General features: G+C 43.7%; 1 protein-coding gene across 5 annotated transcripts in view; it reads left to right on the top strand.

Annotated features, from left to right (window-relative positions):
- LOC128877614 (uncharacterized) overlaps positions 1-14,692 on the top strand; it is a 493,728-nt gene that overhangs the window by 285,199 nt on the left and 193,837 nt on the right. For all 5 annotated transcript variants that reach the window (XR_008457270.1, XM_054125089.1, XM_054125069.1 and 2 more), the window contains exon 3: positions 3,023-3,337. Coding sequence is in view for 4 of the 5 variants with exons in the window: in XM_054125089.1 (XP_053981064.1) it covers positions 3,023-3,337 (315 nt within the window). In the remaining variant the exon portion in view is untranslated. The remainder of the gene's footprint in view (positions 1-3,022; positions 3,338-14,692) is intronic.

The raw sequence follows: 14,692 nt of genomic DNA, 5'->3' as shown, positions 1-14,692 counted from the left end.
AAGAGAATCTCGTTGGCCGCTATGGCTGGAAAATACAAAGTGTTTGGCCGGCGAGTATCCGCGTGGAAGAGATGGTTTCACGCCTCGTCTATGTTCTCCTTCCCACGGACGTTCCAATGGCGCTGGACCCTTTGTACGGTTTGCTTCTATCCGATTCGAATGAAATTAATTTACGTTCAAGCCGCCAAGGCGATTCGTTCTGCAGCGTTGTTCCATTCGCGTCGCGACGGAAATTTTTCGTTCAAAAGAAGAAGGAACGACGGCGATTCTTTTACATTTCGAATTCGACACACGGTGCTATTTGCAAATGGTATCCACTTTATTTCGTGTTATCGCGATTATTAAACAAAATTGGGTAACCACTTGTGTAAAATCAATCGTGTAAAGATTATCTAAATACACGTGTCTCCCAATTAGCTCAACCGAGGTTCTACTAAACTCCCTTTTAAAGAATCCTTTGCATTTTTATTATCGCCATTGCTCACGACTCGACGACTAGACGTCTATAATCCAATTACAAACTCGCTGAACTTGTCAAACGATCGAAGATCGTAAGTTCCTTCTAAGCGAGACTATGAGTGAAAGGATAGACGTAAACAATGAAATAAAAAAAAGCCGAGAGAAAACGAAGGGTGGCGCGGGATAGCGTGCAATAGGGGTGAAAATATAGAAGAGCGGCGAGAAAAAGAAAAAGAAAAGGCGAGGATATAAGACACGGGGAACGAAGCGATAATTCGATTAGCGACGGGTTAAGTCGCTGCTCGAATCGATGTATGTTATCCGTTAATGGTATGCGCGCGTAAACGCAGTTACAGAGGGCGCCGGTGCCATTTCGCGATCGCTCTTCATTTTAATAATACGCGCGCCGGGCCACCCCTTTCACGGTTGTGTCGACGGGGTTGGAAAAAATTATTTGAAAACTCACCGAGCGACGGGGTAGTCGCAAACTCGATGCATTACAGGCAGACCATAATTAAATGTCGAGCAACTCATCACTGATGGACACGCTTAACTTGATTCGCTGCCATAACTTCATTAATAATTTACGTCCCTTTCAGCTTGCTCCACTCTCCTTTGCCGGGGAGTAATTGTACTTCAAAAGATTTTTCAGCATCGTTCGATGACGCCCCTCGAGGGGAAAAACGAAAAAATTTGACGATCTCCTCGGGTAAATCGGTGCTTCTCGACCAGTTGCTCTCCGAGGGCGCCGACATGGCGAAGTGTGGGTGTATAAAGGGTTTTCAATAAGGGACTGTAGGGGTTTTTCGTAAAGTAGTTGTGGTGGACATTTAAATATATGCAGATACGTTACATTATGTAAATTATATGTACTCCATAATGTGACGAATATCAATTTTAATTGGCACCACAGCTAAGCATGACAGTTTGATAAAATCTCTGATAACGATTATTGAAATAGGATGCAGGCCAAAAGCTATTTATCAAGGAAATTCATTTTCAGTATAAAAAGTTTTTCTTTATGAGGCTATTAGTATATTAGCAATTAAATTACAAATTAAATTAAACAGTACACATTACAGTATTACATAGAACTTAAACTTAGATACAATTACTAAATAAGTACAGTATTACCTGGTAGTAGATTAGGAACTATATATAATTTACAACGATAAACCATGAGATTTCTGAAACTTGCTGAGGAATACATTTATTTAATGATGCGGATAACGTCCGATTAGTATACAAATTTACAAATCAACCAATTCGTTTAACACAAAAATTTAACCAAATTCAAAAAACGGAGTAAAACCACTAATACTATCTGGAATCAATGAACCTGGGTACTCGTCATCCAACGCCACAGTGCCATCGTACAAACTGATAACAAATTTACCCGCTTCTTTTTCCAAGCCTCCTCTGTGTCCCTGTGGGTGCGAGTTGGATCGATCCCTGGAATCCAAAGGTAAGAGACGCGCGAAAGAAAACCCAGGGCATCGATATCTCGATAACATGGTTCGTTGACGCAGCGGCTCGTAGACGGCGAGCAGAGCCAAAGGTCAAAGGCGTCAGACATCGATCATAGTTTTCGCGCGATTTACTCCAAACGTTTGGCGGTGTCAGGATGTCGACGTCTCTCCGTTTCTGTTTTTTTTACCTCCTCCGCTCTATGTCCTCTATGGCCTTCTAGCGCGGCCCCAAAAACCGGTTTTCCTGCTCGCTCGTCACCTAACAACATCTGCTCCGCTTTGGGACGTCCTCGCCGCGACGACAACTCGCGGCCACCCGTGGGATCGATTAGTTTTCTCTCGTAGAAGTCGTACGTCGCCGTTGGTGCTCGGTTTTCGCGACAAAAACACGGTAGAAATCTCATGGAGTCGCTCCGAACAGGGTACTGTCTCGTAGCAAAAGAAACACGATGGCATTATACCGGTCGCGTTGGAATCCAGGAGGAATATCTTTCGGTTCGGACGTTTCCCTCGGGCGTGCCCCCGGCCGCTCCCGCCATCCGGAAGTCTCGTGTTTCTTCTGTGTTTGTCCAAGTGTGCGTGACGTTAGAATTGTTTTGCCACCTTTTCGTGAAACCCTCACGGACCTTAATGCCCCCGCGTTCGGTGTGTCTTTGGTAAATGGACACCGCCCGGCGTAGTGTTCTCTTCTAATGCCTTGATGGCTTGCAGCCTCCTAGGTGATATTTCTTGTTATGGAAGGGTCACTGCACTGGGCTGCGCCGAGAAGCTCGCATCCTGCGAGATCCTGCCGGTGATACCTTGCAGCGTTTACGGTTTGCTGCCATTAGACCATGGCATCTCCCTTCTTCATGAGAGTATATCTCTCACTTTCTCGTAATATCAACAGTCTTTCTAATAAAAGTCTAGTGAGTCGTCAGAATCCAAAAGTATTTCTGTATTAATATCTGTGTTTCTGTACTTATGTATCTTATACAAAAATTCTGATTTACGAAGGTCTTTTACCCATGACGTGGCACTGTATGCAAATTACATCTGAAGTAGTTTCTGTTGACTATTAGTCGATAACAGAGGATTCCTGACGTTCGTTTCAGGGAAGGGACGGCTTTACCCGGCCTACAGTTTAAGCGGCAGCGAGGGTGAGGAGAATTCGCTAAACCTGCGTGGTCGGACTTCCGCCTACCCTCAAAATAATCACCAGACCACGCAATCACACCTCAATCACTACAACGTCAGTCAGCATAAACAACGTGGCTACCAGCAGCAACAACAACATCCGTTGTATCATATGCCCAGCACTGGCGCTGGACTGAGCGACACACCGACGTCTGGCAACGCGTCCGACGAAACTCTCACCGACAGTGACCTAATCACTGTTGCTCGTGACTCTGCTCTTCTTGTTCATAACGGTGAGTAAGACCATTCCCATCAATTTGCAGCCTCGATTCATATTACTGCGAATCTTGGTGGATGAAAAGAAAATTTGCTGTTTCATGTACCGTAAGCGGGAGCAGAGTGCCATAAACTCCTCCCCTCGCGGTTAACCTGTTGTATTTAGCGCGAAATTGTCGCCGTGGCACCGCCTATGAGTTTATGGTACTCTTCTAAAGCGCGTGCGGTAGTCGACGACGTAGTTGTTTTCAGCGTCTTCGATCGCAGAAGGAAATAACCAAGTTTCATTTACTGAAACAATATGGTCTTTATCTATTCTCTTTAATAGCATTACTATGCGTTGCCGTAACCGAAAACCCTGAAAGGACAGGAATTCTACCAGCCTCATCTTTTAACCCTCCTCCACCCTGAGTCTATTTTCCATAAATTTCCTTTCTTCGTTACAAAATACAAAATAAAATAAAGCTCACAAAAACCAGCCCAGCGTAAAAATTAAATTAAAAATTGATAAGATGATTCTCGAGGTGTTCGAGATGTCTATCAAGTATAAAAAGTAATGTAAGCAGTTATCTTCAAGGGCGAGATCTCTTCTAAAACGTGACGTCGTCGCTACACAGACGCTTTCATCGCGCGTGGAAGCGAATCCACGCGAATCTTGTCGAAAAGATTACGTACCGTGAACATTCTCATCGACGCGCTATCAATCTTCGTTAGGACCGCGGCCATTTTCTCGCAGCAGACCGTTCCATTTTGTTTTTCGGCTCCGTTCCCGTGAACAACGACGCGAACGAAGTTGTCGCGCAAGTTTAACGTTAAATGGCTTGATTGACCCGTGTTGTGTCACCCACGGGTGATAAATACCTATCACGCGCAAGTGTCCAGCTCGTTCAGTAAAGACTTGTCCGAACCTAGAGGGTTTCCAGGTGCTACGCTAGACGAAGTTGGCACAGGTTGGGGTAGACGGCCACCAAACTACGGTGTATACCTTTGGAGCGATACGTCATCCCTGACAACCCGGTGTGCCGATAACCTCCGTCTCCGACAAACCCCGTGTGTGGCCTCACACCTCATCGCGGCGAGAGCCATCGATCATGTTTGAGTAATGTAGGGACACGATTTCACGTTATTGCGAATGACCGACTCCCCTGTTAGCTTCTCTGTTTCTCCCCGATTGTCATCCAAGAAGTTGCTCCTTTATTACGGAGAAACTATTATCGATCGCCTCCATTCGAGACTGATCGTTCAATGGAAGACGCGTTTGATGATTTTCTAGTTTGGAATGAAAGTGGAAAGAAGAAATTTATTAACGTTTATCGCGTCCAAAGTAGCCGGAAATCTATTAAAGGCATCATCCTATTTATGCCAGCCCGCGAGAGTTCCAGAAACGGGATATTAGCGTGGATGCGCATTAATAGCTCGCGCTGCAAGCGGAGCGTTTGACTGCGATCGTTTATTTCGTGGATACCATCTCGTTCCAGTTTGCCCGTACGAAAGGGGACATAACGTTACGGGTAATATATCCCCGCGAAATCTTTTCCGCGAGATGAGCATCTAAATGGAAATGTTCTCCGTGTCGTGGAAGGATCGCGGGCTAAAGTGACGTCAGTGTTGCCGGTAAGACGCCTCGATCCCACGCCCACTCCCCCAGATCCACCCCCTCAGGAGAAATGCGGTTTGAATCTCCCCTTTTATTGACCGTAATGGGAAACAGGCGAGTTCATAATAGACATTCCACCTCCGTTCTCGATACTCCATTAAGATTTCAGCTGAATCAGAATGACTGTTGGCTCTCGCGCGAGACGACGGAAAGGAGAGCCCATCGCGGATTTTACTAGCGTGACGACTGTGCTCGATTCCTCCCGGTCGTGACCAGAGGGTAACGCGATGCGCGCACTTTCCCACTCATCTATCAAGGCGCGTGACTTTGTTCTTCCGCGGTAGAGTAATTCCAACCCCCGTGACGAAATTTCGTGTATTATGGCTGGAGTCTCGCGGCATAAATCGGCAATTACGCCTTGGGTTGGATTAGCATGACAGTGGAAAGCACCGTGTCACTGAAGGGCGCCTCTCACGGATTACAACGATCGTCGTGGCGTGTCTGTCGAACTGCCACGGACTAACAATAACGTCTTCGATCATTCGCGACGATGACTTCGGTGGACGAACTGTCTGCGAAACTTTTTTGCTGTGATGGATGAGCGCTGACGAAGCAACGGGGGGTGCATTGTCGTCTGGCCGGGATTCGTCGTCGCTTTGGAAGCTTCTGATTTGCCGATGCAGGCTTGGGCGGTTGTTGTCAGCGAGATATTTTGATTATTTGCGGTTGCGGAGAGTGTAGATGAAGGTAGTGATTCGAAAATTTATTCGCTACATCCTCAGAAATGGAATACGATAGAGTACAAGGGTTCCATTGTATATCACAAAATAATACAACAGTCCCCGTTGGTTATTACTGAATTTGTATTTGAAATCTCGAAATCTGCCCTGAAAGGGACTCCAGGAACCAACGGCAACTGGGCTCGACGACTCCCACACGAGTCTGAATAGTTTACCTTGCTTTCACTTACTTCGACATTAGTTCGCATAGTTAATAGTTCCGAAGCCACCGTCTTAGTTTAACTCGACAAATTTGTACAGCAGTGGAAGCGTCGGGTTTCTAATAAATTGTCATAGAGATTCGTTCCTTAGTTTCTGAAGGAATTCTTTAAAAAAATAAGGCCTCCGTGTGCTTAGTCCTAGCTATGTACCATCTATAATTAAAAAACAGCTATTACACATGGAAATTTACTGCACGTTACACAAGATCGTGTCTTTCATAACCGTAAATAATTTGAGAATGAAAGGGTCAGCAACGTCGAACGCTAAAAATAGGGCGACTTGATCCTCGAGAAACCGAATTCGAATGTCAGTTTTCGTCATCCAAAAGGTTAATCATCGCCGACTCGAGCGCTTTCATCGCGAAGCGTCGAATGGATTAGGATTTTCAAGGGTGTATGGTCGGCAGGCGTGACGAATTCCTCGATCTCGCCCCGTGAAATCGTGGCCTACGCTAATGAGACGGAAGTAATCCCACCCCCAAGGTCCCCTCTCGCCCTCACCCCCGAGGGTATTCATTCGTCCTGGTTGAAAGCTCTCCAGGGTCGGTCATGGTTCCGGAGTAGGAATGGATTTCCCCGCGAAATTCCGGTCGCGCGCTCTAATCCACGTCGTTTCCGACCTTCGACGCTCCAACGCGAAGGAAAACCGCTCTTTATCAGGGCCGCGCACCTTACCGTCCACCTCTTTACGAATTATCGTCTCGCAGATAATTAATCTCCCTCTCGCTATATTGCTTTCGTCTCTTTGAGCATTAATTCCGGAAGCTTCTTCCGATCCACTGCCTCTTTCTCTCGGCGTACAAACGATTATTTTGTCTCTGCTCGATGCTCTCTTCGACAATCATAATTTCCCTAATTGATTTCACCGGACGGACCGTTGGCGAAATTATTTTTGCACGTTCAAGAGTCAAGGCACCAATTTGATCTCGGGATGTGCTTTCTGAAATAATGCGGTAAGAATAGCAACATAAATTATGATTGCGATTTTTTCAGGAACAGGTACATTCACATAATAATGATAATTAGAATTGACACTCGTGTCAGTAAAAATGGCTCGCGCTAGGACAGTTTCAAACTATTAGTTTCTTGACAGTAAAATCTAAAAGATTCCAGTGTACGAAAGCTGATGATAAAAATGGTCATAGCGTGTCGTTGACTGACTTTTACTTTGTTTTATGTAATATACGAAGTGCAGTTAAAACCCATCACGACACGATCTGACGTTGATCACAGCGGAGAAAAGGTCTTTTAGTTACGAAGGGACCGCGGAAACTCATATTCGAATTTTCCGCTGGAAAATTTGTGTACGGTTAGAGCGGGGACACCTGCCATTCATTTTCCAGGAGTTTTCTTTCTCCGCGAAAAGAACAGGGAAAACTGGTACCGTTCCATCCCCATCTACACATTCCGCGTTTCAACCCCCAACCCCATCGGCTGCCTTGAATTCCAGGAGTACACTGCACCGCCAAGTTCTCTTTTCTCCACCGCCATTATACGTTACATACCAGTCGTTCACATATTGCAGACTATTAGCGAATAGTTTGTGTCAAAACTTGGCGCAACTGCGAGAAAACGATCGCAATTGGTGCACGCTGAAACGGTGCCGGAAGCGTAGGCATCGAAAACATTTTACCAATTTCAGTGACTGCGGAAAATGCTCGCCAAGTTTCTACGAGGAAAACGTATGAAGATGTTAGTTGAATGGAATGCACAGATTTGGGGAAAATTAGTAGTGTTGGAAAAAATTAATGGGATCAAAAGTAAACTCAAGTGTTTTAATTTAGTGTGGAGTGAATCCTGTGTAAGAGGCGCGTGGTCATCCTTATTACTTCTTGGATCCACTAGAGTTGTGCCAGAGAGGAAGATGGAGTTCTTATGAGAGCAATTGCAAACCTCAACGTCTCTTAGACAGGATTTAGGGATACCTAAATAATAAACCAAAGTGACACAGTGCAAGGAAAATATTACTATTAATTTGTGTCTGAATAATGTGATAAGATGGAATTAATATCGTTATGTTTGATTTTACATGGCTCTAATTGAAACATCAATTATTATAGTTCACGACACACGTAACTCTCGACTGTTCGTCGTGTAAGTACAAAAGCATTCGTCGCTAACACGGATCGGTGAATGGTTCTGGCGCCATTGACACGCAGCTAAGCGGACAGTTTAACTTCGGTAACTGTATTTTGCAGTTGCATAATTCACGATACGGTGAGGGTATTAGTTGAACCGGCGCGCGCGCGCGGATAATACATCTAGTAATTTCACACCCATTGATGAGGGTACGTCTAGAAATTAGATACCCCACTGATGATAGTGCATGTAGTAATTATACACACGCCGATGATATTGGGTGTAGTAATTACATACCTTACAATAACGGGACAACCAGTAATCTGTATGGTCCTTGCTGGCAGCAATAGTTGTCGCGGTTAACGATGAGAACAGTAGTTCGCATAAACGTGGACAAGCATTACGAGACTTCTTAAAACCTAAATCAATAATACAGACACTCAAAATATCGATGCTGGAGGGGAAGATTTTTAATTGTCAATTAGGTACGTGATGTGCCCGATAAAAATCCCTGCAGAATGAAGATTTTTCTAAAATCAAATATAATGAAATACTGAAACTGAGATATTATTGTAAACTATGCAAATATACAGTGAGTTTAAGTCGAGGTATCATCATGTATTGAATCGTTATAAAAAATTCTCAGTGTAGTGTCATAAAATTTTTAGAAGTTCGAAAACAGTTCCCCTAATACTCTGTGTACCACGTGGCCATAAAAGTCCTAACTTTTCTTACCACTAACTCCAAACCACGTGAAAAGCGATACTCGTAAAGTTGCCCGTCAGGATTGACCGCCATGAATCACGAGCACTATCAAACTTGTACGTGTAATCCGTTTCGCGATTTTTGAGGAGGTAAACTTCGTCAAGCTCCGATAAATCACGAAGTATACATACGAACCGGGTGAAAAGTTTCGCATGATTCGAAAAATAAAAAGGAGGACCAGTCGAGAATTGGACAATCATGTTTCGATAACTTGTTACAGTGTCAAGCGTTGATGGAACATTTATTTGACGTTCAGCGTTGCCCATTTTTATTGTGAAATGTGTTTGTTTATTTTCTCTGGTAAACACTGCAGAATTTTTATTTATTTATAGTAGGAAGACTTAATTTAATCTCGTAGAATATGTTATTGATGTATTGGGAACGACAACATAAAACAAGTACATTGAAAAAAAATAGAAACTTATGCTAATAAGAAAATTGAAAGATTTATTTTCTGGAAAAAGTGTCTACATATGGATGTACATACAATAAATAAATTAAGTAATTTTTCTCATTTTACCAAATTAATAAAATGGACGAAAGAAAATGGAACTATGTCGATCTTGTTACTTTGCATAAAGAAGGTTATCGACTCGAATAATTACTATGGGATTGGAGAGAGGTTAGCCCTCACTGTCGTTAGAATAATTACGAACTAGTAGGGTAGCTAACCACCGAAGGCACCACGCGAAGGTTCGCGTCTGGCCCATTGTGTCCCTTGTGTTACCGTATTTTCTCGATCCTGGCTATTAACGATATCCGAAAATCCTTTGTCGATGGCGGTATAAGTACAGTTCGTTACAGCTAAGGAGTCTGTGATTTATGCTACGGGAGGCAAAAAACCTTTGTTGTCCGCAGCGTTAAAAGGGCGAACCAGTGCTATCGAATTTCGTCTTCGCCACTCCAAATTAACGAGCATCCACCCTTCGCGAATCTTTGTAACAATCGGCGCTGTTTCAACAAGTTACAGCCCCCAAAGCCTTGTTAACAATCCGTTTGATCCTATTACAGACACCTCCACGGTATCCCTCGCAATTTCCCAGTTGAAAAAGAAACAACAATTCCCAGTGAACTCTGCTCGACGTGAAAAATGAATTTCACCTTCAAACGTCGGGCTCTTTATTTTTGTTTCTCCGTTAATAGAGCGGAATTAATATTCTCCACCAGAAGATTTCTACTGATGCGTTTTATTCTGCTATTTGTATGCATTTTTGTTATTCATTATCATAACTGTGAGGCTCGATGACGACTTTCGATCTTTCTAAGGAATTCTGCAGGTCTTCGAGGTCCCACTACAAGTCACACGAAAGATTCTACCCTCAAGGAAATACCTAAACCTATCGAAGAGTCCAAGAGGTGTCGGTGGGGTCATAGCAAACTGCAGAACTACAATAGTCGCCTGAAACTTCCCGATACCTTCTACATCTACAAAATCCCTAAGGCCTTCTTCTACTAATGGACTCTGAAAAACATGAAAGACACCTCGGAATCCTGGGAAATCCCAGGATCTGCTGCACTCCGGACCGGTCCGTATCCGGACTCGCCTAATCCAGCGCAGTGTGCATTGCATTTCACATATCTGGGGTTGCAGTCCACGGGTCGAAGCTGTTTGTGCTACATTATACGAACACAGGTGGTTTACTCTTTTAAAGTTGATTTGCAACTATTACATTCTGAATGAAAAATTGATGGATCGGGTGAAGTCGTTACAATATTGAAGTACCAAGAACGGACTTGATTACACACAGAAATTTCATGGCGCAACCGACAACAAGCACCTGAATACTCGAAAAGTTTCCCCACGATGAGTTCCACCATGCTGATCAAGGCTGTAATGGTTTCCTCTCTAGCAGAATTTCAATCCACGCTCTCCTAAACGTCCATTCAAACCTCGGTTATAATCTCTTACGTCTGGCTCCGTCGATACAGGTGGTAAACAAAAATCGATACATTATTTCGTATCTTGTTTCGAAGCGCGGCTGTTTAACGTCTCCTCTCTCCTCCCCGGCGGCGTACTCCCTTACGTTCTTCTCCTTCTGTTTCGCGCCCAATTTGCGGCCCATCATCGCTGCGGAAGAAGCAATTTCTAACTTAAATGAAACTCCCTCTCGCTCGCTTGCTCGCTCTCTCGCTACCCCCGCGATCGACAGGATACACCGTGCCGTTCGTCTTCGGGTTTCATCGAGGGACGCCACGGAAGTTCTTCTCCTCTCGAGACGATCGTGCTACTACACGGGCTCCGGAACGCCTACACACGCAGCTCACCACCTTCTTGTCAGAATTCCAAGCCGAGCCGAAATTTCAGCCGCCTGCACGCAACTTCATCTCTACCTGCTGCAATCGAAGCATGGTCTTCTTTCAAAATGTCGTATCGCACTGTCCATGGGAGAATTCAGAGTTAGATGTACGCAAACCAAAGCAATTTTGATCCCTAAATAGATTTTAACGTGCAAGTATGCTGTTTCGTTTTAAATATATTTAATTCTACAAGTTGTTGTATTTTATGTTTATCGAAGCCATTTAGTTTTACATGAATTATCCCCATTAAACAATAAAAGGTATCGTGGTCGTAAAGAATGCAAATTTTTATATAAAAGCCAACGTGTCGACATCCCCCGAGAGGCTAATGAAAATTCACATTGTTGCCGCTAGAGATAAAACAACGTATACATGCTACCTGGACAGGAAAAGGGTTAGCCCTTGACAGGAGTGCATCAATAACGAAACTACGCCATAAAGATCGCCAGTGGAAACGTAGAATATCGAATACCGCGCCACTTAAATGGACGAGGGGTTGGTGTAAAGCCCTGTGTTAATACCCGCACTGCCAGCGATCGTAAAAACAAGATCGGGGGATCGTTATCGGTATAGCTGGCCGGCCCTAGAATTTTTACGCCCGTGCCTTTACGTTCGCAAAAAACTACGGTGTACGACGGTTACCGAACAAGCAGGCGAACAGGAGGGAGACCCGATCGTAGCACGCGTTTCCATAAACTCCGTTCGTACGGGCGCACGGTTAATACTTGATTATAGGGGAGGTTACGCGAGTTTCGACGTACTTCACTCGCCCTTTGCTTCCCTTCCGAACAATCAAACTACCTAGCGCGAGATATTCGGGCCAGCTTCGAAAAGCTCCTGTGCGCTCGCCGTGCTCCGCATCGACCTGGATTCTTCCACCGCTGTGCGTTAAACAATAATTAGTTATCAACCGGCCGAACTATCAGGGAACTATTCTCGTTTCACGTGATAATCCGGTTTCCAGCGGTTAGGATATCGCCGGGGCACGTGATGGGAAGCGAAACAAAGGCGCGTAATTTGAGGTTTGGGGGCGAAGAATGCTGTTTGTCTTTGGCGGTGTTGATTCTACTTTCATTTTTGTTCTTCGTGTAGCTTTTTTGATGTTAGGCTTCTTTTCGTAAATATGCATGATTGTGTAGTGCAATAATGAAATATACAACTTTTTTCCTTTGATATTTGATAGAATACAATGATACTGTACGAAATAATTTACTTTGTCGAGCTCGAAGAAGCTTTGTGATTTAATAAAATTGCGCATGATATACGTACATAGATATAAGAAGGCAATTTAAGATAAAATATTAGGTTGTCATTAAAGTTTCTTTCGTGAATTGCACTCAGTTATTTTATGTAGCAGTGTTTATATAAATGTGTATATATAAATAGACATAAAACATAAAATATTATAAATGTATTATTTATTAATAAAGCGAAATATACTTTTGGCACAACCTGATATAAATATTAAATTTGAAAATAATTTCGATAACGTTATGAAATGAATGTTCTAATATCCACATGACAATTCACCCTGTTCATTTCGTCCTGAACATTCCTTGACAAGCTCATCCTGATGCAATTGGATCACTATAGCACTGCCTTCTTTCTTCATACTTCAATTATTTATTTCCTGAAAGAAGCTCCCACTAGACTCCACAAATTAAAGAATCGCCATCCATTAAATACTTCTGCGAGCCCCTTCTTCCACAAAAATTCACCCGCTCAAGATTGATACAAACTGTACCGCGTAGTAAATTTATTCGAACAATTTGCCCTGTAATTGCTCGAGCACCGTGGCCGCTACAAATCGACGCAGTGGACCAGAAAAAGAACGAACGGAGACAAAGGGGGATAGATACAGGTCGGACAGATTTGCGAGTCTATCGAAAATTCTCGTTGGTGACTCTAGCCGGAGCCCTTGAGACGACGGAGCCAAGATTACTCTGTCTTCGAGTAAGCGCGGAGTCGACGAAGGGTTACCCGTATTTAATTAAACTGTTACTTCGCATTGATTGCCAAACTTGGGCCCCGGGCCGCTGCAGAGAAGATTATCGAAGTTCTGCGCGCTCCCACTTCGGCCATATCGAGAGGCTGCTAAGCAATCTTGCAAACTTCCAGCCGCGTGATAGCGGCGCCAGGCTTCTTTGGCGGTCTCTATTTTATTACTGGGAATTAATATATCCATTCACAAGGGGTGCAGGGAGGAGTATATGACGTGGACGTCCATCAAGCGCATATGTGCACTTTCCACTGCACCAGGAGACGTTTGGAAAATTTCAGGCGTCCAGCAAGCTTTTGATTCGTTAACGTAAGGGTAGATCGTCATAAAACTATGTCGAAGAACGTACACTGTATGAAAAGTGAAAGCTATGTCAGTGTTAATGACGGCATACTTCAAGCCGCAATCGTGCTAAACTGTCCAACGAAAATGTAAACCAATTTTTTCTTTTAATAGAATAGAAGGATGAAATAAAATAAAATTTAAAGCTCCGTGACACAACGAGAGAATATATTCAGCAAAATACTACTTCTCTTATCGCAATTTAATAACCAGTTGCGAAATTCGAGCACAGAAGCAAAAAACAGGAAGCTAGATCGACAGCGTTTATCAACGAATTTCGGCCATTTCAATGAAGTAACATCATCTCGTGGAACTTCCCGAAAGAGAACTGGAAAGCGATCTGGAATATAGAAAGGAGGGACACGGTAACGTGAGAATGTCGGTAGGGGACCATTGAACGTAACTATATCGCCAAAAGCGTAACGAGTTGCGTGTAGTTCCAAGATAATCTAAGTTTCTCTCATGATCTTGACAGGAATATAACAAGTAGCTCGTAAACGGTTCGGGGGTGCTCCTAACCGATGCGTCTAAGTAAGAGAAAGTAGGCTAATCCATATATCGAGTTAATCCGATTACCTTGAAACGGTTTGGTTTATTGAAAGTGGAACGTGGACGATTTAACGAACGCGCTGTCAACTAAAACGCAATAAAAACTTATCCGAGCTAGCCGGAGTTATGTAATCCTCCGTCACGATCACGGACTTCCTCGTGCATTGACGTACACGCTAGTTAACGTGACATTTCTACAAATTCATGAGAACGTTAAGCGCACGAAACGAGGTGTATTTTATCTTTTGATGTTCGCACGTCGCGTGGAAGGATTTTTTTTCAAACGGCTGAGAACCGGGAAAGAAGAAGTGCTGTGTGAATAATCTAAAGAGCTTTTGTAAGCTGTTCTCTTATGTTTACGTAAATTCATTAGCCTTTTTCCGACACCTTTTCGTGTGTCAAATTGGAACAGCGAGGCCAGGTTCCCACTTTCAAAAGCTTGAAGAGGTGCGCAAATAGCCTGACCCTTTGCCGACGCTACGATAATTCCGAAATGTCACGGGAATTCATAAATACATTCCCCGCGAAATCAGAATTTAATTAAGAAGATGGATGAATGATTTAATCCTTCGTGGGAAAGAATGGGCCACTGTTCCACTTCTCTGTTAAGAAACCCGGTGATTATTCCGACTCTCGTGCAAGAAGATGGGGGTGGTTCGTATTATTACTCCGAAAACGATTCCGTATTCACTCATTTGTGTGTGTGTGTGTGTGTGTGTGTGTGTGTGTGTGTGTGTGTGTGT

This window comes from Hylaeus volcanicus, chromosome 1 (genome assembly GCF_026283585.1).
Source record: "Hylaeus volcanicus isolate JK05 chromosome 1, UHH_iyHylVolc1.0_haploid, whole genome shotgun sequence".
Lineage (NCBI taxonomy): Eukaryota > Metazoa > Arthropoda > Insecta > Hymenoptera > Colletidae > Hylaeus > Hylaeus volcanicus.
This window is presented reverse-complemented; position numbering and strand designations above follow the sequence as displayed.